The 23,573-nt window shown below is 38.2% G+C and overlaps 1 protein-coding gene across 1 annotated transcript in view; it reads right to left on the bottom strand.

Annotated features, from left to right (window-relative positions):
- Positions 1 to 23,573, bottom strand: part of GMPS (guanine monophosphate synthase) — a 32,520-nt gene that overhangs the window by 8,356 nt on the left and 591 nt on the right. The window contains exons 2-12 of the mRNA XM_080915515.1: positions 20,517 to 20,698; positions 19,046 to 19,160; positions 16,360 to 16,457; positions 14,045 to 14,148; positions 11,581 to 11,774; positions 11,163 to 11,328; positions 8,518 to 8,669; positions 8,006 to 8,179; positions 4,382 to 4,487; positions 2,793 to 2,908; positions 1,857 to 1,982 (exon numbers count right to left, since the gene is read on the bottom strand). Coding sequence (XP_080771641.1) covers positions 1,857 to 1,982; positions 2,793 to 2,908; positions 4,382 to 4,487; positions 8,006 to 8,179; positions 8,518 to 8,669; positions 11,163 to 11,328; positions 11,581 to 11,774; positions 14,045 to 14,148; positions 16,360 to 16,457; positions 19,046 to 19,160; positions 20,517 to 20,698 — 1,533 coding nt within the window. The remainder of the gene's footprint in view (positions 1 to 1,856; positions 1,983 to 2,792; positions 2,909 to 4,381; positions 4,488 to 8,005; positions 8,180 to 8,517; positions 8,670 to 11,162; positions 11,329 to 11,580; positions 11,775 to 14,044; positions 14,149 to 16,359; positions 16,458 to 19,045; positions 19,161 to 20,516; positions 20,699 to 23,573) is intronic.

Below are 23,573 nucleotides of genomic sequence, written 5' to 3'. Positions count from 1 at the left end.
GAATTGAATGCTCTCTTCCTAACTGAAAGAGCGGTTTTGAGAGGATTTGCTGTCTTGTTAGTGTCACCAGGAGGTGTATTTAAAAATAGAAACAAACGGAAGAGCTGACTGAGTGGCCCAGGGCACTGGCTGCTGCTGTAGAGCCCCTGAGCTCAGTCTTCACACCCACACGTAGCTAACACCATAGTAACATCCGTTCCGGGGAATCTAACTCCCTCTCCTAGCCTTCAAGCAGACATGCAATCAGGCAAAACATCCAATACACACTAATAAAAAAAAATTGAAAAGAAATCAGTCATCAAATACCAAGAATAAATATCTATCTTAACAAAAACTTCTTGGGAAAAAAAAAAAAAGTAATAGGGAACTATTTTATCTTCACATTTCACAGAAATTACAAATAGACAAGTTTCTTTAGTAAACTCTCCTAAGGGTTTAACTAGGCAATAGTGGCACACGCCTCTAATCCCAACACTTGGAAGGTAGAGGAAGGCAGATCTCTGAGCTCAAGACAACCCTGGTTTATAGGACCAGTCTCAGGGCAGCCAGGGCTACAAAGAGATCACTGGGGTCTTGAAAAGCCAAAACAAAATGTGGTCTTTTACTACTGTTGTTTTAACTGTATTGAGACTGAATCCCACGTGCCATAAGAACTAAGAAATGTTTAAAAAAAACCAATCTACACTTTGACTTTTATAAGATATATTTGACAGATATATTTGCAAATATCTGTCTATAAATATCAGAGCAAAGCTCAAAAACTCCCTGAAGGGTAATGAAATAGAACTTAATGTGGTCACTTATCAACAGCATTCCAAAACCCAACTACCATTATCCTCAGTTTTACACCTAGAAAAAGCAGAATAATCATAATTTTAAAAGCAGTGTGTCACAGTTAAAAGAGATGACACATTAAAGAGGAGATAATACTGGGCCTACAAAATCTTCAATGAAAATCTTGGAACATTGAGGCACTAGTGTACAAAGTTCACACTCAAGTTGCATGCAATTAAATCATAACAACAAAACCACAGGCAGGTGAGGTGCTCAGTAGGTACTGTAGCTAGCCTTGTAAGCCTAAGCACCTCAGTTCAATCTCTGGAATCCATGTCATATAAACATAGGCAAGTACTGTGATACACATGTAATCTAAGTACTCTTATAGGACATAGGAGAGAGAGAAGAATCACTCACATCACAGTCCAGCTGTGGCAGAAACAAGAGACCCTGCCTCAACACACAAGACAGAACTGATGGCTAAAAGTTGCCCTCTCATCTACAACACACACACACACACACACACACACACACACACACACACACACACACACACGTACTGTTGTATACAAGTGTGTACATACTGTGGTATATGAGTATGTACACACACACAAATCTCGATGTTTTAATAAGCTTATGATTTTGTGTTAAGTTATATATGCTTGCATATATAACTCAGTCACATATGCTTGCAGAACAGAAGCTAAACATGTACACATTCATCTGATACCTCTTGCAGCTAAAGAAAAGCCTTCTCAAGCCACAGCACATATAAGTGCACAGATAAACAAGGACCTGACCTTTATCAGCAAACTGTGAAGTAAATGGTTCTCTGATCATTTTCCTTTGACTAGAGGACAAAACAAAAAACTAAAGCTATAAAATCTTTGCCTAAATGTTCAGTTTTTATAAGTTTATTCACTCCATTAACCATCTATAAACTTATTTTACCGCTCTAAACTTAGAATATACTTAGGATATAATGTCACACTTAATTTTCCAAAGTAATTTCAAACTCAAAACTTTATAAATCAAACAGCAGAAAGTTATATCCCAATATGTGAAATTATATAACTCACCTGCACACCCACAGTCTTAATTGGAAGCAAGAAAGCATTCAATGAATGCTGACTTGTAATTTGCATGAGCTTCTCCTGGTCCTCTTCAGTCGTGCAGGCTTTGACTCTTTGCAACAATGTATGAGGCTGAGAAAACCAAACAGACATTTTTGTTCAAGTTGTAAAAAAATCATAATCTTATGTACCTGCTAGTTTTTAACAGTAGATCATGTAGAATATGCTATGTGCTACATACTACAGCAGAAATTCATTTGGGGGGTAAGAAATATAAATTAAATGTCTATATCCTGATGTTTTTACTTCCCTGTCACCTTTTGTGCATTTTGTGTGTTGCCTTCCCACTTTGTGTTTTGCCCCTTTTGCTTTTTTGAACTGGTGATTCTCCCAACTCACTGCTTCTTTACTGGCTTGAAGTTAAACCCTTGATTTCTACATGATACTTAGTATCACTACTTAAATTGAATCAACCTTTCTGTCCTCTTGGCAAAACAATCATTTTTAATGCTTTATGAGTTAACAACTCACATTTGAGGGACTAAGAAACTGCTACACATTCACAATTTGTAGCTAAAGTGTTACTAAGAAAACCTGTTATCTAATGACAGTTCTTTTCTGGTCCAAGATCTCTTATTCAGATGGAACTAGTAAAATGCTGCCTTCAATGGAGCACACAGCCTTCTTAAACTGACTTCTACTTCAATCGTGATTTACTTTCTTACAGCCTATGAAGGCGCATCTTATGTAGCTCACCTGGAACTCCTATGGACAGAGGTATGCAGTCTGGTTGCTTATACAGACATATCTACCTAGCCTCTGTGACATGATTTTTATATAGTCATTGTGAGTAAATACTGCTCTGAACATGAAATAAATTCATTTTAAAACAAGAATACAAAAGCAATCTATCTTGTCTAGATATGTCAAATCATTTATTACCTTCTTAACACTCGCAGAAAAATCAGCTACTATTTTCAAAATATTGTTGGTTTCAGGAAAGTCTTTACAAATATAAGGTTCTTCAGCACATATTACTCTGATTGCCAGGCCAGGACCTGAAGAATAACAATTTTGAACATAAAATCTATAAATTTTAGTTTTAATAGAAAATTGACACTATCTCTAAAACATAAAACCCCTATAAATTAGAATCTAACTGCCATGACGGGGTGCTTTGTTCTCCCCTTTTTATCTTAAGAGTGTTAGGGCTCAAACCCAGGCCATGGCGCATGCTAATATATAGTCTACCATTGACTCCTAGCACTCTAATTTTCAAGGTCAAAAATGTAGCTCTTTGGTAGAGCCAATATTCAGTATGCATGAACACATAGGGGCTCAATCTAAAACTGTATCAAATGAACACAAGATATTTAATTTCAAATATATGTATTAATTTCCCATCCAAACTGACTAATCTATGTATTCTCACAAAAATGTTCCAGATAATATTTTAATTCATACTATATATACAGTAATGTACTGAAAATCTCATTTGATGATAAAATCTATCATACACAAATGTGAAAAATGTAAGAAACCACCTTATCTCATAGGGTATTTAAAATTAAAATATAAAAGTGAAAATATTGTTTAATGCAAACATGTGAGCTAGTGCTTTCATTTACCAAATAAATAATACTCATAAAGTAAGTAAGTAGGCAAACAAGCAAGTAAATGAGTAAACAGCAGGGTAGAGAGGTCACTGGGTAGTTACAAGTAGCAGGTTTTAGTTGCCAGCACCACGTGTCTCAGGGGCTCTGATGCCCTCTTCTGACTTCTCTAGGCCTCTGGCATGCCCATGGAGAATACACATACATGCAGGCAAAAACATGTGCAAACAAAATAAATCTCACATAAAACTAAAATAGAATAAAAGGCATGCACAAGATCTGCTGCTTTACTAGAACATGCAGAAAAAACCTACTGAGGTGTCTAGAAGCAAAATGAAAATCATATTCCATCAGTTGTTCTCAAGTCTCATTACTAGTTTTAGAATAAACATCCAGGGGTTTTTCTGTGTGTGTGTATGGTGTTTTGTTGTTGGCTTTAATTTGGTTTTTTTCTTTGTATAGCTCTGGCTGTCCTGGAATCACTCTGTAGACCAGGCTGGCCTTAAATGCATGAAGTCAGAGCATCCAAAGCAACCTGGAGGTGGGAATGAGGGGAATATCACTATTTTTCAAGAGAACTATTTTTAAAAGACCCTATCTTTTTAAAATCAGAAGAAGTGAAATGAAGATTTAATTTAATACACAGTACTCAGGGTATGAAAATCCTAGATCTACAACTAAGAACTATGAAAATGTAATGAAAATCTCTCTTTGCTCTACCTCCTTATCTGGAACCAATGTTATATGCTAGATTTCCAGGAATTATCCAGTATCTAATGCAAACAAGCAAGAGAATGAGTCTCATATGGTATAAATGCAGTGCGTTCTTCAGAGAATGTGTTCCCTGTCACCTTCTTTCATGTCACACATTCCCTAAGAAGACACACAAATTCAAACAAATTCCAGCTGTATTTTTACCTGGAAAAGGATGCCTGGAAACCAATTCTTCTGGCAGGTCAAGCTCTCTGCCTAAAATCCTGACTTCGTCTTTATGAAAATCTTTTAGAGGTTCTATTACTTTTCCCTATAAAAAAGAGAGACCAGTTAAAAGATTAGACTATCATTTAAGATATTTTCTCCCATGAGGCTTAGAAGGAATTCAGTGGCATTCATAATCTTTGTTGAAACACATTATATGTATAATGCTTACAAGTCTTATAAGGAGAGATGGCTCATTGTTTAAGAGCCCTGGTTCCTCCCTTCTAGAGAATGCAGCATCAATTCTCAGTACACATACAAGTCTAGAGGTCAGTTCTAAGGGATCCAATACCCTCTTTCTAACCTCCACTGGCACCAGGCACACACGTGATGCACAGACATACACAAAGATAAAAGAATCAAACACACAAAATAAAGAAAATCTTAAAAAAGATGAGACCCATCAGCTCTCATCTATTTCTCACAGGATACAAGGCGGGCAATTGGAAAACATGTTTATGCTAATAAGTCCAAATGAGCTGGGTATGGTGGTATACACCTTAACCTTAGCAATGGGATGAAGAGGCAGCCAAATTTCTATGAGTTCTAGGTCTAGCCTGGTCTACACAAAGTGCCTGTCTTTAAAAAAAAAACAACTTTTCTAACAGTATCAAAAAATAAAAGGATAAATGGCAAATGATTAGAAGTAAATAAAATGTATTTCTTTCATGTGCATAGGTATTTTGTCTGCTTGCATGCATATACCTGTAGCACTTGCATGCCTTTCAGAACCTTGGAACTAGAGTTACATACAGAGGATTGTGAGCTACCTTGTACATGCTAGGAACTGAACCCCAGTCCTTAGCAGCCAAGTGTTCTTAACTGCAAAATCTTTTTTCCAACCCCAAGAAAAAAATAATTCTAACTGGTATCAAATTAAAACTCAGTATATGAACAAAGAAAGGGTATGAACAGTCATTTCTCCAAGATAAACAAACAAATGGCCAATAAGCATCTGAAAAGATTCTAGACATTACTCCAGGGAAATGAAAATCAAAACCACTGAGCTTACCACAGCAGTGCTTGCACACCTGCAAGTGCAGTGCTGGGAAGGTAAAACAGCAAATTCAAGAAACTCGGAGACCCTGTCTCAGTTGACAACAGATACCACTTTATCAAGGGAACAGTGACATGGCTATTAGATGGCTAATAAACACAAACACAAAACAGCCAATGACCACCACGATATTTAAAAAAAAAAAAAAAAAAAAAAAAAAAAAAAAGATGGGATCCAAGCACTACAGTTAATGCTGAGTATTTACTGGCAGGAACCAGACAGAGATGCCCCCTCAGGGACTATGCTAGAATCATATAGATACAGCTGAGCATGTTTGCAGCTAACCATCATTCTGAACTTGGTGACCCCAACGAGGTTGCTATAGAATGGACCAAGAAGTTGAAAGGGGTTGCAACCTGTGATGGTTTGCATATGTTTGGCCCAGGGAGTGGCACTAGAAGAAGGTGTGGCCTTGGAGGAAGTGTGTCACTCTGGAGGTGGGCTTGGAGATACTCCTAACTGCCTAAGGATGCTCAGTCTGTTTCTGGCATCCTTTGGATGAAGATGTAGAACTCTCAGCTCCCCCTGCACCATGCCTGCCTGGATGCTGCTATGCTCTTGTCTTGATGAATGGACTGCACCTCTGAACCTGTCAGCCAGCCAGCCCCAATTAAATGTTGTTATTTGCAAGACTTGCCTAGGTCATGGTGTCTGTTCACAGCAATAAAACCCTACCACACAACCTCAAGGGAAGAATAAGATAATCAACTGACCAAACCCTCCAAAACACCCATGAACTAAAACACCAACCTTTGAGCAACATTGAGAGACCTACTGATCCACTTTCATATGTAGCTGAAGATAGCATTGTCTGGCATCAATGTAAGAAGAGGCTTTTGTTCCAGGGAGGGCATGTTTTCCCAATGTAGGGGAATGCCAAGGCAATGGGAAGGAGAGGGGGATCAGGAGGAAGTGAACCTTTGTGAAGGCAAATGGACGGCGAGGGAGGATAGGAGCAGGCGGGGTAAAAGGATAACATCTCAAATGTAAATACAGAGTTACTAATAAATTAAAAAACAAAACAAAACAAAACAGAACTCCTGTACAACTGCTGCACATACTTCCCACAACAGAAACTTTGAAACAGAATAGAAAAAAACAAAACAATCTCACTCCTAAGTATATGTAGACTGAAGGACTGAAAGAAGATTCTTGAAGCATTAAGTATATATCTACTTTCATAGCAAAACTCACAATATTCAAAGCATAGATGTATCACAAAGGTCCGATGATGAAAAATTAGATAAACAAAATGTAGTATCCACCATGCAATGTTCTGTTACTTAGCACTTGAAAAGAAGGGAATCAGATCACATAATACAGCCTTAACATTTTAAGGACACTATTTATGCTAACTATGAAATAAGCTAGTAACAACAAGATACTACTAAAGACAGAATAAAGGAAAGACATGTTTGTATGGTGCCACTTGTATCAGGTATACAAGGGACTCAAATAGAATTTAAGTATAAGAGTAGTTATCAGGCAGTACTATAGGGACAAAATGAAATATGCTTAATGGGTAACTTTCAATTCTGCGCGGAGAAAGTTACAGAGATTCTACTATTCTATTCCGCATGGAAGGATTTATTTTATGTTTTATACAATGATTTTAAGAAGACAGATAAGTCCGGATAAGATATGAAAACTGGAAACCAAATGAAAATGTATAAATTGAACATTTTGGACAACAGTCTTTCAAAAGATCAAAAATGCTAAAGCTATTATGAAATTTGAGAATTATTTTTTGTTTTTGAAACAGGTTCACCTATAATCTAATCTTGGATTTTAACTTGGTATGTTATTGAAAGACCATGAAACTCTAGATCCTGCTGCCTGACGTCCTAGTGATGGGTTTACAGCAACGCACACCACAGTGTGCTGCTCTACCAACTCTACACCTGTCCAGCAGAAGAAAAGGCAAGTTTTACAAGAATTTGTAACCAGTATTTATAATGCCATTTCTAATGTCCTTGGCGATGTAACAAGTTAAAGGCATAAGTTACTTGAGGTCATCTTTTTAAAAAGAAAGTTAAAAAGCCAATCACAAAAGCCCAGGTGATAAAGTTAAACAAGGTGTCCAAACCAAGCAAAACTACAAAAGAAATTAGTAGTTTGAAGGGAATGATAGCCTTTAATCTCAGCATGTGGGAGGCAGAGGGAGGCAGATCTGAGTTTGAGGCCAGACTAGCTACATAGCTAGTTCCAGGCCAGCCAGCCAGGAATACATACAGATACCATGTCTCCACATGTAAAAATAAAAAAAGTGGTGGCTCATGGTGGTCCAGGTTTGACAGGAGGTGAGGGAAGCACAGTTAAAATGAACAATAACTAACTGCTACTGAGCTCAAGACGCATTGCATTCCTTTGGAGGGGGATATAAATATTCTATGATTAGTTTATAGCAATGGTTAGTTAACCTTCAAAGTACTGAGAAGAAACCAGAAAGAATGGAAAAAAGGGAATCTATGTACACACTTTATGGAAAAGTTCTCACAAGCCTTTACCTCTTCCCTTAACTTCCTGATAAGTTCCGTATCGTTGTGGTGGGTTTTGATGAGTTCAGCTTTGCCACTTGCAACAAGGGATGCACTTTCGATTAGATCAGGCCGTAACGTGCCTTGGGCAAGAAAAACCTCCTCTGGCTTCAGACTCATTTCACTGATTACTTCATTGGCAATCTGTTACCACAAGAGCAGAACAGTTTTCTGAGAAATCAATCTTTCAACAAAGTTTCAATTCGACTCTTTCTGAAGTACCAACCAGGAATGTAGGTACATCAAACTACCAAAAATAAAACACTATACATTGCAGGTGATTTAAAAATGTGTATATGAGCACTCCCTTTAATATTCCCTAAACTCTGACCCCTGGTTAACCCACAGTGCAGTGCTAGCTGAAAGGCCCGTTCCTAAATTCCCAGAACAGCACCTTAGCAACATGCATCCTCCTTAAACAAAAGTGCCCATGTGTCACGGAACACACACTGTACATATTTGCAGATACTTAAAAAACGTACCTTAACAAAAGTATCACCAATAATTTTTCTTTTCTCCTCAGGACTTGTTGTCATATTTAATGTTTTGCTTATTCTTTTCCGTGGGGTCCTGTCTTCATCTGAGATTGGTAGAGTAGTTGTCCCATTATAGAAAGAATGAGCAGCATTTATCACTGGGGAAAATGGAAGAAGTATTTTAAACTTCTGTATTTCTTTAAATAATAACTCAAAGCATAGAATAAAAACCAAGACATACCCACCATTTGATGTCCCTTACATTTTCCCATGTGTTCAAAAACCAAGCAATAAACCAGCAGTGAGAAGTCAGACCTAGAGATCAGAAATCTGACTTCATTTAGAACCTCCGTGGCCCTCGTGCCAACAGTGCTGGGTGCTTTCTCTCTGTTCATGTTGCACTAGAACAATCCTGTAGATACATATAGCCCCAGGACAGTCAAAAGCAGCAGCTCCTCTAAAGAAAACCATAGTCCTCAGACCATCACACTGATTCTTCCAAACTTCTATTTATACATTTACCATCACGTGGGTGTTCTGTTATTTATTATTATATAAGATCAAGTAACCGTGGTGTAGTTCAGTAGCAAAGTGTTTGCCTAGAAGGCTGTGGGTTTGAATCCTATCACTATCAAAAACGAGAAGCATGTAAACATAAAACACTATGACCACTATTTGGAAATAGAGCATAACTACTAGTAAGCTCCAGCATGAGATGAAGGAGGCTGCTGCTTCCATCAGGGTTCATCAGATACCTATAGCTCCTTCTTGTAGCCTGGTCAGTTACCCATCAACATTTATGCAGTTAAACTGAGCAAGGGCTGGAAGGAAGAAATCACTATTTAATGTCACTCAGTTCTGTTCCTCCTGTACAGTAACTCCTACCTGTAACCTCAACTATGGCTGGGGCACTGTTGCAAGTTCAAGGCCTCTTAGTAAACCGTTAGCTTTCTCAGGGTGAGGACAGAGGTAGCGTACTCTGCAGTAAGGAAAAAAAATTGTTTCTCATGTTTTCACACACCCTTGCTTTAGTCACACCCAGTGACCCATTTCTCCCAAAATGCAATGTTCCTAATTCCAGAGCCTCCCCTAGAAGTCTGCAGGACAAGTCAGCTTGTTTCCTATTGACTTCCTTCCCATTTTAGGCCCAAGACTTTGAACTCCTCCATTCTATTGGTCCAAGTTTCTGTCCCACTGAAGTTTCTCTACTCTGAGGACTACCTTAGAAAAAAAATGTAACTACACAAAAATGGTTTTTGCAAACCCTAGTAGATTAAAACTAAGGGCATCTCTAGGTCAACTTTTTTTAGCCTGACCTCAAAATGTTCACATTAAACCCCACATAACAGATACAGCTACACTACAGTGTGAGTGTGTGTGTGTGTGTGTATGTGTATTTGAAAATTTACTTGTATAAGATACTTACTTATGCAAGTGAGTATCTAAGTCCCTCTATAAATACAGGTTGTTTTGCAATCAAGCTCATACATAGAAAGTAAATCAATTTTTTTAATTTGTAAATTCTAAAAATATTTGGATAAGTGAAGGCACTGGTAGGTCCCTGTTGGGACTATGTAAGAAGACTACTTACAAAGTTAAAATTCATTAGCTTGTTAGAGAGAATCCTCCCTCCTCAGACACCTGCATCTTACTCTCTGATGTTCTTTGAATTGCTTATTCTTTCCACCTTTATCACTGCACCTTTGCTGTTAGTCTTGCTTCAAAAAGGAAAGTGCTTATCTTATGTAGGAGCCATTACCTTACACTCAGCCTTTTAGCATCAATTAAACTGATAATGTAACTGTGTCCAACTGTACTTTTAACCTATTGTATCCTTTCTTCATTGTAGCCATTGGTTATGTTTTTCAGAGGATAAATATAAAGTCAGCTTATTAGTGATTATCACTGCCCTTTAAAGTGGGTTACTGAGGATCCTCTTATTTTTAAATTTTGTGCGTCTGCCAGCACTCACCTACACATGACAGACATCATGTGTCTTCTTCCACAGACCAGTTTTCTAGAGTGTCTTTCACTTAAATGTGGAGCTACCAAGTTGAGCCAGATGGGCTAGCCTGCAGGCCCCAGGGATTCACCAGTCTCCATCATCCCAGTTTGGGGGATTATAGGCATACAGACACATCTGGATTTTTATATGGGTTCTAAAGAGAAGTGCAGATCCTCATGCTCCTGTGGGAAGCACTTTATTAACTGAGCTGCATACCTGGCTCACCTTAAGTCTGACAATGTTGTCTAAGCTGATTCCAAGCTCCTGGTATCTCCTGCCTTAGATTACAGATGCATACAACAAACATGTCTTGCTAATTTTAGACTTTCTTTCTCTGTATGAGCCTGATTGAAAACAACCTGCATTTGTAGAAGGGCTTAGGTACTCACTTGCATAAAGAATGTTGTAAAATATGGGAGAGGGCAGATTTTGAGAGGACAAAACGGTAAATGCAAAATGGCAACTTACAAGCTTCAGTATCCTAGTATAAACAGTCAATGAACTTTTCTTGAAACAGGAAAGTATACATATGAACTTAAAGGTATGTTAGCCTGTAGTTTATAGGGGAAGGTACATGTTTAAGATTGGACTCAGCTTGAAGAGTTAAACCCTGGTAAAAATGAACTTCTCCATGATTAATTAGTACCTTTGACCTGAATTCCAAGCTTTTTGAGGGCCTCTTCAACAGACTGGCTTTCTCGTTTTCTCATAAAGCCATTATCAATGTGTACAGCAATGACTTGATCTTTATTCAAAGCACGATTTAGCAAAGCTGTACAAACAGTTGAATCTACACCACCACTGAGTAAAACCTGTAAATAAAATGGAGAAGAAAAGCAGAATAAACAAACAAAAAATGAAGAGACATTGTTACCTTGTATAATTCTTAAAAGTAAAATACACACACACACACACACACACACACAGGAACTAAAAAGACTCTGGAGGATACAGCATACAAACTATTTGTATACACTCAGTAGTCAGGGCTAGTCAATTCTCCTCTGGAGTCCGCTATTTCTGACCTAAGTCTGTAGACTAGAAGAAGTAGATCAAACACTTACCAACACTTTTGACGTTCCTACTTGTTCTTTAATCTCTCGAATGCATTCAAGTTCTCGGTTCTGCACAGTAAAGTTCCCACTGCATCCAGCTATATCATATAGGAAATTCTTCAAGATTACTTTCCCATTTTCTGTAAGGCCAACTTCAGGGTGGAACTGTACACCATATAGCTTTTTAGATTCATTGGCTATACCTTCATGGAGAAAACAATCACAAAGCAACTTTATGTTGAAGATTTAACTAATACTCACCATCCATTCTTCATTCCTCAAAATCTTTCTCTATAAATATTAAATATATATGGCCTATTCAACTTTTAACTACAGAGAAAGAAAATAAATAACAAAGCTATGTTACTATGATCTTTATAAAGTATGCAGCAATAAAAAATATGAGATTTAGGAAAGAGCAGAGACTATTTCACTAGATTGTTATTTCTCTATCATTACTTCGATTTTCTTATCTATTTGATATAGAAAGCAACTCAATTTTGGTTCTCAGTCCTACATGACTTCCACATACACTCAGCAACTTCTAATGCCCAACATTAAAAAAAAACTTCATACAACAAACTTTTTGGTATATCCTAATATTTTCTCTTCCAGTTCCAATAACTACAAATACAGGTTAGATAGCCCTACTTGGAAATGTCTGGGTGCAGAAGTGTTTTAAATTGTCATAGTGTAACAGTTTCCAAGATTGAAACATTGCATCCTAGGAAGCACCTTAAGCAGAAAGTTAACAAACAATTCAAAAGCTTCAGGAAGTTCCTGAAATTAACCAGATTCACTAGAATCTCTTTAGGATGGGAGAAGCTGAACTACAAAGACAACCAAGACCAGGCCAGCTGCCTGGAAGACGTTTCCACCCATTTGGGCACCTAGAATAGATATTCTTCAACCACTTATTAAGATGCGAAGAAGCAGTGTTGTGTGTTCCAGATTCGCAGCTTTGTGAACTGTCACCCATGTTGTGGTACGCTTTGGTAAAGCAGCTCTCTAAATCATTTCTGTTCCTTTAAGTAGCCTCTCACTCATATTCCTATAGTAACCCCAGGGAAACTCACTGCTTCACCTAACTGAACTTGGTGATATTCATACTTTGGTCTGTTATTGGTTCACTATCAACTGTATGTTGTATCTCCCAATAGGAAAAGTTTCGTCACATGACAGACATTATTAACTTTTGGATGAGATCCAAGTACAAACAAAAAGTCACATAGATAAGTAGCCTAAAATTACACAATATTTTAAGTGTACTTAGATTTGGCTACAACTTGTCATTTAAGGACACTTAAAGAATTTGCAACTGCGACATTTGTTAATAATCAAATAGTTTTGGACTGTGGAGAATTTCAGGTATTCAGATTGGGGATATTTATTATATCGTTGCACATACTTGACAAAAGAGTTTAGCGGATTATCTGCTAAGCAACAGGTGCTGAGTTGAGGCTTTACATGGGTATCATTACCCTTAATTTATGGTTCACAGATCACAAAATTTGTCCCAACTCTTGTAACTCATGCCTGGCAGGCTCAAGATGGAGGCACTTATACTCTGTGTGTCTCCAGGACACCACTCTCAGTTTATGTATTTTACTGTTTGCTGCTTCCTACTCTTCACTGCTGATCCCTCTTCACCTGGCGAATCTCTACATTTAGAACCTGCCAGACCTCAGGCCTTAAAGATCCTCTTCATGAATTCTTAAGTGATCTCACATTCTTATGAAACTAAGATTCCATACTTCAGCCCATCTGCATACCTCTAGCATAGGTTTCTTCTCTGAACCAAGATGTACAACTGCTTACATAGACACTTTTATTTTGATGTTATTTAATAAAGCCTCCTGAATTTCATATGAAATCCCAAACTCCTAAAGCCTTTTCCATTAGGTAAGTAGAAATTCCACCCATCTGTTACTCAGGCAATAAACAAACAAACAAATCCGGCATTTAAAACTTGACTGTTTTACCTTTGCTACTCCATACTCAATCCATTAGCAAATCTTTGTTTCTGCACTGGGAGAATTATCACAATCCAAGGATATAATAGTTCATGTCTACGGTCCTGCTCCAAGCTTTACTTTTTCTTCCCTGATTGCCAGAATATATATCAGGCAGCTTCAGAAAACCCACACCACTCTCACCTCCTTGGGCACATACACAGATACACATACATTCACATGAATAAATTAATTATATTTTAAGTGTTTTAAAGCATTATATGACCTCTGAATAATTGCCTTGGTTAATAATAGATCCTACCACCTTCACGACAGCTCTAAAAAATAAAAAAGAACCCAAAAGACAGCTGAATGGGAAAAGGCACTTGATATCAAACCTGAACCTAATGGGATCCAGAAAAGAACCCTTCAGCAGTCCTCTGACCCACAGGCACAGTACATGCATTTAAAAAACAAATAAAGTAAAATAAACATTTTTAATGAAAATTTAGAATTTTTACCTGCCACAATGTTCCCAGAACGTGCTACAACCTTGAATCCATCAGCTACTTTGTCTACACTGTCTCCATGTGTAAGTAAAACAATTTCTTCCTTCTGCAGGCCCCTAAACATAAGTAAAATTTAACACAAGTATCTCAAGATGAACCAGGATTGATAGGTCAGTGAATTGTCTAGTTTTATAACAATTTGATACAAGCTAGAGTCATCAGAGAGGAGGAAGCCTCAACTGAGAAAATGCCTCCCTAATATTTGGCTGTATGAAAATCTGTAGGACACTCTCTCAATTAGAGGTTGACTATGGAGGGCCCGTTATGGGTGGTGCCATCCCTGAGCTGGTGGTCCTGGGCTGTGTAAGGAAACATACATGAGTAAGCCATGAAGAGGCAGCCATTAGGCAACACCCCTTCATGGTCTCTATGTTAGCCCTGCCTCTAAGTCCCAACCCTGCTTGAGTTCATGTCCTGTCGAACTTTCATGATGAACAGAGCTGTATGAATAAATAAGCTAAATAAATAAGTAAACTAAATAAATCCTTTCTTCCCTAAGTTTCTTTGATTGTAGTGTTTTATGACAGAAATAGTAACCCTAACCAAAACAGTCATTTTGTTTGGAAATGCAAGTTTGCTGTACGGTAAATTTTTAAAAAATTCAGGAGGTAAAAGCTATGTAGCAATGCAACACTGTTAGAATTTACATAGAATTTATATCTGAACATACACATATTATTATAAATAATGCCAATAAAAAAGATTAAATCTGAAAAGGGGGCAACTAACAAAATAGAAAACTAGGTGATTATAAAGACATCTTGATGGTTTAAAATACTTGCTTAAAACAAGCATGAGGATGAAAGTTCAAATCCTCAGTATGCACATAGAAAGTCAGTTGCAGCAGCATGTAGACCTGTAAGCCCAAGTCTGAGGGCTAACGAAACAGAAATCACAGGTATTCCCTGGCTGCCAGTCGGAGAACATGGCTCAAGAGGATAAGAGAGCAGTAGAAGAGTGTCTAATGTCCTCCTGTGGCTTCTATATGTACGCACACATGTGCACAGAGCACACATAAACACACACAACATATACCCATCATACAGCATGCACACGCATGCACACACACACATTCCATGCAGCACACACAGAATAATTTTAAAACTTGGAAATTAAACTGATGAAGCTGGACTCTAATTACACTAAAAAAATTACATATAATAAAACTGTAATTTCAGCATTTAATTTCAGCATTTCATTTCTGAGATTTTATCTTTAAAACATATTTCTTTTTTCTTTATTTTATAAAATATTATTACAGCTCACAAAATTTGTTACATAATAATATTATGAATACATGATTTTTTTTTCTTTTTTTTCCTAAGAAGAACAGAAGCTTTCACATGTTGACTTTCCTTCTTTTTTAGCTTCATAAGGTCTGTAAGTTGTTTCTTTAAAACACATCTCAATGACTTAATAGCTCACTGTCATATTACTGAATTCATCGTTACTGAATAATGCTGCTGGCACTGTTATTCGGCAGCTATATGCAGAGTATAGATACATGTAAGATGCGGGTTATTATGTAATCAGGCTGACTGCAGTGATGGCTCCATGGTTTAGAGTGCTTATTTCCCTGCTGGAACAGCCACATTCTGTTCCCAGTACCCACATCAGAGGACTCACGACCACTTATAACTCCAGTTCCAGGAGATCTAACACTCTCCCTTCTGATCTCAAGAGTTATGCACACACATGGACTGAACACACACACACAACAAAGGAAGGAAGGAAAACAGGCAAGCAGGCTTAAAAGTAAGAGATATTAAAATCAAACAGTTGGATAAAATCCTATAAACTTTTATATTAATATAAAAATCATTATATATACTGATTGTATCTTTCTAAAAAAATACATATTGCCCGACAGTTTACAAAGACACCTAGAAATAAGCACAAGCCAGCAGGCAAGGTGGAACTCTAGTGCAAAAACAAAAACAGAAGCAATGGCACTTAATTATAAGAAGGAAGCTCTTGATCCCTGTGTCCCACATGGAGAAGTAGAGAACCAACTCCTAGTTTTTACCTCAATGTACGCTCCAATGGCAAGTGTACAGACAAAAAATGAATAAATATAGCAAAAAACTCAGTACACATCTAAATTAAACACATGGGACTAGCAAGATAGCTGGGCTGATGAAGGCATCTGCCACCAAGCCTGACAAAGGAGAGAACCAACTCCCACACACTGTCCTCTACACACACACACATTGGCATACACGTATGGTTTGACTCAAAATTAAGTAAATGTAATTTAAAAATAATACCTGAATAATGAACATGTATTATCCATAGTAATGTTGAAAACTCCATCCTCTCTAACACTTTTCTTATGCACAGTGCCTCCAAAAACCTTATTCAGCATCTGTTCAAAAAAAAAAAAAAAAAAATTAGTACATGAGTATGAATCAAAAGAAAAGTTTGTATGCTAATAATTATTTATAACCTTTGTCTTCAAAATGCTGTTTGTACCATAAATATATCTGAGTAAACAAGTGTTTAATGTGTGCAGGTAACTATTATCATGGTATAACATTATAAGAGGCATGAATTTATAAGAAAATTTCAGCCAGGTGTAGTGGAGCATTCGCCCTTAATCCCAGACCTCGAGAAACACAGGCAGTGAAGCTCTGTGGGCTCAGGCCATGTTTGGTCTACATGCTGTTAAGTTCCAGGACAGCCAGACCTACATAGTAAGACTTTATCTCAAAAAGAAATAAGAGAACCATTTCTTTAATACTTAAGTAGCAATTTAATTTACAACCAGCCACAAAGGTACTTTGAGATTTAAAAGCCATTGCAGGTGAAAAACTATAGCAATAACACAGGAGTTAGGGATGAACAAAGAAAGTATGAACCACTTTGATATTATCCAAGTTTGAATGGCTGAATTCCAGAATGACAAGATGGGAGGCGGTGCAACCAAATGTATTGTGTTTAATATAAAGGGCATGCAGGCATGGCGGAGCACATCTTTAATACCAGCACTCGGGAGGCAGAGGCAGAGGCAAAGGCAGAAGGCAGAAGGATCTCCGTAAATTCAAGGCCAATTAAGTCAATTCCAGGACAGCAGAGGCTATTTTACAGAGAATCCACGTCTTGGGGGAGTGGGAACAACAACAACAACAACAATAATAATAACGGGGATGAGCAAGAGCCAGGCAGTGGTGGCACACTCCTTTAATCCCAGCACTGGAGAGGCAGAAGCAGGTGGATCTCTGAATTCAAAGCCAGCCTGGTCTATGGAATGAGTTCCAGGATAGGCAGGGCTACATGGAGAAACCCTGTATCAAAAACCAAAAGAAAAATAGGGCATGAACTTTATCTGTAAACCACAAAAGTGGCCAACTCAATCTGTTTTACCCATCATGTGGGTACAGGGATTCAAACCCACATGTTTGCTCTTAACCACTGAACCATCTCCAGCCTCTTGGCTATTCTTAAGACAACAAAAAAACCTTAAGAGTAAATGCATATACATATAAAACTAAAATTAACTGAAGACCAAGTTGGTAGGTAGTCTGTGAGGAATTTTTAGTTAACTGGCTCATTTGACATAGGAAGACCCACTCTTAAATCCAGATTGAGGGTAAAAAAAAAAAAAAAAAATCCTGTCCCCCTCCAAAATCTAGGCCACCCCTTCTCCTGTTCTCCTGTCAGCCAACATAAAGGACAAGAAACCAGCTTGGCCTTTGCCTGCTTACCTATGCTTACCTCACTGGCATTACACACTGTCTCTTTGGACTTCTGATGCATACTGAAGTCTAGCTGAGACGTACAGCCTCAGACTAATGGATTCTTTTTTTTTTCTTACAACTTTATTTAAAAAAGAGAGATACATGTACAGATTTTTAAGAGCATTTGGAAAGACTAATGGAATCTTAGACTTTACATTAAGGAGACAGCCAATGTTGGACTAGCTGGACCATACCCTGTAAGCCACTGTAATAAATTCTCTTTTGATAGATAGATAGACAGACAGATAAATTGATTCATTCATTCTATCAGTTCTGTACTTCCAGATTAATACCCTAATATGGGGAGAGGCGTTTGTTTTTTTTTTTTTTTTTTTTGTTTTTTGGTTTTTTTGTTTTTTGTTTTTTAGGTAAAAATGTTACAGCACTCAAGAAGCTTGAGCAGGAAGAGTAACAATTTTTGGGTTATTTGGACTATCCAGTTCTGTACCTAAGCAAGATGAAAGAGAGGGAAGAAGGGTGGAGAAGAAAAGGAGAAGGGGAGGAAAGGAGAGGGAAGCACAGAAAATGTGCTAATATGCAAGTAAATATAATACATGATTCAAGGATGATTTCTGGCTCTGTTTCCAGATGATCCACTCAAGTAAGCCAATGTTTAAATGTTATAACGTGAAAATCCTAGGCTTACAAGCATAAAGGTGAACTTATATGCATGGTTTATGTTTTTATTCCTTTAGATCTTGCTCAATAACCGTTTCTTTGATAAGTGGGACTGTAGCCTGTTTTGCTTTAATGTTATCTGTCTATCTATCATCATGTTTAATGACACCATTCTTGTCTAATAAGTGGTTAAAATGGCCATGAATAAGAACTCAATATATGAAAGGAGCTGGGAGAAACAACAGGAATTCTCACTGTTTGAAAGTGGACAGTGGGAGGGGCACAAAGGATCACACCTTTAATCACAGTACTTGGGGAGGCCATAGCCCAGCCTAATTTACATAACATCTTCTAGGCTAGCCAGTGCTAAACTGTGAAACCCTGTATGAAATAAGTGAATGGATGGATGGACGGATGGAAGGACAGACAAATAAATAGTAGTTTGCTAAGTGATCTAGTTACTTATGATAGGTCAGTTCCATCACAGAATAGTAATTAATATACAGTAGTACTTTGCCCAAATTATCTTAGAAACAAAGTGTTTAAATCGAAAAAAGAAAAGATTAAGTCAACTCTCAAAATCAATTTGTAGCTATACCTGCATGCCATAGCAAATTCCTAGAATAGGCTTGCCAATGGTAAATATTGCTGGATCAAACCAGGGAGCATCCTCTGCATACACAGAATTCGGTCCTCCAGATATGATAATAGCCCTATGGATGATTGAAAGAAGAGTCAGTAAACAATGTGACTACTACTTTTTAATTATTTAATACAACAATATATATAAAGGTTGAAGCAAAAACAATTACGAACACAGGTCCTCTGTATGGATCAATACTATAGTTGTTCCTGATACTCAACACACTTGGAAGACCACTATCAGCTACACCTGGGAATATGATAAAGTATGAGAACTGTGAGAAAAACTGCCTAGACCACAAGATGAGAAGCTGAGTGAGTGTGCAGCAGAGGCCTCTGGCGTACAGAGAAGAAACACTTGAGGCAGGAAAATCATGAGTTCAACCTTATCCTCAAGTTAAACACCAAGTTCAAGGCCAGCCTGGATTACATAAAGGCCTTGTCTCAAAACATAAAGAAAAACAACAAACCATACAGCTATGCCTTGTAGTACATGCCTCTAATTCTAGTATTTGGGAGGGAGGTTGAAGCAAGAGAATCACCACAAATCTCTACAATATTGAATTCAATAACAGCCAAAGAGAGCTACAAGGCAAGAACCTGTATTCTGTTTTCTTTTTATAAAGAAAGAAAAATGAAAATGAAAATGCCTCTGTGGCCAGTGAAATGAACCGTCAGGTAAAGGCACTTGCTACCAATCCTGATGGCCTGAGCTTGATCCGTCGGATTCATATGGTAAAAGGAGAAAACCAACTCCCACAAACTGTTTTCTGACTGCCTCAAGCTCACATGTAGATGTACACATATACATGCACTCAGTTTAATTTTTAAAAATAACACATTTGAAGAGAGAGACAGCACACCTAGTATTAAGTGTCAAACCACAGACAACTGGCTGAGGTGCCCATTAGAAAAAGCTGTGAACCAGAAAGCCTCACATAACTTGGCTACTTTCCCTGGTAGAAACTTGAGCCACTGGAATTAGCCTCATATGGCTTAGGTTTTTCTCCTTTAGCAGCTAGTTTTTCCGGGGTTGGAAACAAAGGGGACTCTGTACAAATCCTTCTTCCCTTTCAGCTACTCATCCAATCCAATCATCTGTACATTTTTCTTTGATTAAATGCTCTAAGAGCAATGAACACATGATCACTTTAACTGCATGTAACTGTGGCCCACAAACCACATAAAATATAAACTTCAACAAGGCGGTCAGCTATATAATGAAAATCAAGGTAAACTCCCCAGCATCATCAAAACAAACAAAAAAAAAGAATACATCTAAACTATAAATTATTCCAAATCAGAGCTACAGAAAATTTCTTACAAAACTATACTGAATTTTTATAGAAAAAGTCAATGCCCAATATTTAAAAAATATTCCAAAATCTAAACACAATCTCATTGACAATGTATCAGTCAGAAGCTACCGAAATCCTTGTTCCTTGATGGCAAAGGCTGGTGTTTCCAAGGGAAAGATTTCAGACTGCACAAAGAGCTCCCGAACTCTTCGGTCAATGACTTTCCCATACTGAGCTCCAGCATCCAGAATGACAACAGCTCCTTCGTAGTGGTAGTGACCATCCTTAAGGTCTCCTCCAGCATTCTCCGGCTACAAGTAAAACAAACACAAATTCTTATTTTGTACTCCCTCTCATGGATACGTGAACCTGTGAACACAAGGCACCATTACTGATGTGGCTACTCCTGATAATGAGCTTTAGGTACACGGTCCAGCAGGAAAACAATCCTCCTGTCCTGTGCCCTGCCTGTAATGCCAACCTTCATATTACTTGTGACTCCTCTGACAGTAAGTGATATGATCATCCCATTACGCACAGCATTCCTAAGAAACATATTAATGAGGTAATTAAAACCTGCTGCTAGAGTGTAAGTATGGCCAAATTCACTTTAAAATTTTTTACACCACCTGAGAAAAACAACACACACATCTAACCTAGAACACTTTTATTTTTTATTTTAAACTTTCAAACCTGTCGAGCATAAATTTTTAACACCACTAGAAAGCAATTTAGCAAATCTAGAATTGCGATTTGGTTTTTTACAGCCAACTGAACATAACCTAGAGTCACCAGGGAAGAGAAAATATCAACTGTTTTCTGTTTGGGCCTGTGGGCTTCTTTGTAGGGTGTTGGTCTGAGGGCTCATTCACACAGAATGGCTCAGTCCACAGGAGCAATGCCATCCATCCATACCTAAGCAGGTAGTCCTAGTGTATTAAAGAACGTTTGCCAAGCATTAAGTTTGGAAAGAAACAAGAAAGCAAGCCTGCAAGCAGCATTCCTACATGGTAAGTCTTTACTTCCCTCAATGACAGATTATGTCCTTCTGTAAACCAAACCAACCCCTTTCCTTACCAAGTTGCCAATGGTCAAAATGTCTTATCACAGAAAACTGGAACAAATGTGCTAAGAGATATCTGCCTGGACAATAATGCAAGCATAGAAGAGTGGGCGTAAGTGCAGCAAAAGTCCCTGTGTTCCACAAGCAACTGATGTTGGATGATAAACCCCATGCACTATTTTAGTCTAGGCTCTTATCTCAGCTTCTACAAGGCCTGGGACTGGGGAGAGTATCCAGAGAAGGGGCTGGAAAGGAGGAGGAAGAGAAATGGGGGGAACAAAAAGGAAAATGTAGCTCAGCAGACTGTGCCAGCCTGGAAAGTGAGAAGTCCTTTACTGGTCTTGTTTCTACTTTGCCACCATTATGAGGAAATCAAGAGCTTACCAGCACCAGAAGACACAAAGTAAAGTGGAGCTAGACAAAGACAGGTGGCCCATAAACTTCTGAACAAAGAATAATAATACAATCCTAAGTTCCTTATTTTTGTGTCAGTTAATTCATCCCCAAGGCTACAGCTAGCAGATAGGTGTAACATAATCAATATATAGTGTAGTGGTACCGCCCAGCTCCACCTCTCCAGGGCACCTTCAATAAATAGGACCATCCTATCCATAAAACAAACAAACAAACCCTCCCCACAGTCTGGCCTACAGGCCACCTGGGAGGTATTTTCAACTTCTTCTTTCCATCTACCTTCCAGATAACAAAAAGCCAAACAGAATACTCATTTACATAAAATATCCTAACAGAATTTTTAAAGGTTTTAAAAACAGGGGCTGGGAATATGGCTCAGGGATTATGAGCACTGTACTGGCTGCTCTTCCAGAGGACCCAGGTTCAATTCTCAGAACCCACATGGCAGCTCACAACTGTCAGTAATTCCAGTCACAGGGAATCTGATGTCCTTTTCTGACCTCCATGGACACACAGGCATGAATACATGGTACACAGACACACATGCAAGCATAAAACCCATAAACATGTGTGTGTGTGTGTGTGTAGGAAGCTAGCCTTAAACTGGTGTATGTCTCCACCTTGATAGTGCTGGAAATAGCATCAGTGATGGTTAAGTCTAACTGGCCAGCTTAAGAATTAGTTTGTCATTTTTATTAAGTTGTTTGCATTTTACTTTTAAGTTCCTTATAAACAGTGTTTTGCCTGCATGTCTGTCTGCACCATGTACATGCAGTGTCCAAAGGGGCCAGGTGAGGGCATTGGATCATCTAGGCAGGAGTAATAGCTGTGAATAGCTCACCCTGCCACATGACCTTGACATAAAATTTAGCTATTCGCCTTAAAAAGCAAATATATCACAAGGATCAAAAATATCATCCTAAGAAAATGTTGAAAAATGTGCTCATACTGTTTGAGAAAATTTTGTGAAAATATTCTTCTAGATCGCAGTATGTTCTATAATACCGCAGCAAACTCATCCACCATAAAAATGAATTCTTCCAGTGAGCTGTAAGATTAAAAATTAAAGACAGGTGTATAGAATTGTAAAGCAAGACTTATTCTTCCGACCGTTATGGGTGACCACGTTTGAGAATACAGGAGCTACCTCACAATGTTTATTCATATGTGCAATACAGGTTTTGAATGATTACTACATATTAAACAGCCATTCACGAGGTTGTAACAATTAAGCTCCACGGGTAGAAATTATTCCTGGCTGTAGAACAGCTATCCCCACTCCAAAGTTTGGAGTTTCATACACCCGAAGAGAAATTTAACCAGATTGCTAAAGCTAGGCCACAATCATGCACAAGAGTGATGTACACCTTCCTAAAGAAAACTGTATTTCAACACAGTAGTTCCTCCCTGACAAAACTGACTGAGGAAGGTCAGAAAGCTCTCCAGGTCAAAGACAACTTTAGGTCGGAAGGGAAAAGGAGCCAATTCAGAGGCCAGGCAAGAAAGAACGACGTCTAAGACTGGGAGTTGAAGGCCACAAACGCGCATCAACGGCCCAACGCTCCGGCGTCTAGGCTAACTCAGCCAACTTTAGCCAGCACCCAGCACCTCCGCTCCCAGAGAACGGCCCCGAGGGCGGGAAAACACGTTGCCCAAAACCAGCATGTAAGACCTACAGAGTGCGCAGGAGCAGAACCTCCGAGGATGGC

This window comes from Micromys minutus (genome assembly GCF_963924665.1).
Source record: "Micromys minutus genome assembly, chromosome: 4".
NCBI classification, from domain to species: Eukaryota; Metazoa; Chordata; class Mammalia; order Rodentia; family Muridae; genus Micromys; species Micromys minutus.
The sequence above is the reverse complement of the archived record's forward strand: the minus strand, read 5'-3'. Positions and strand labels throughout refer to the sequence as shown.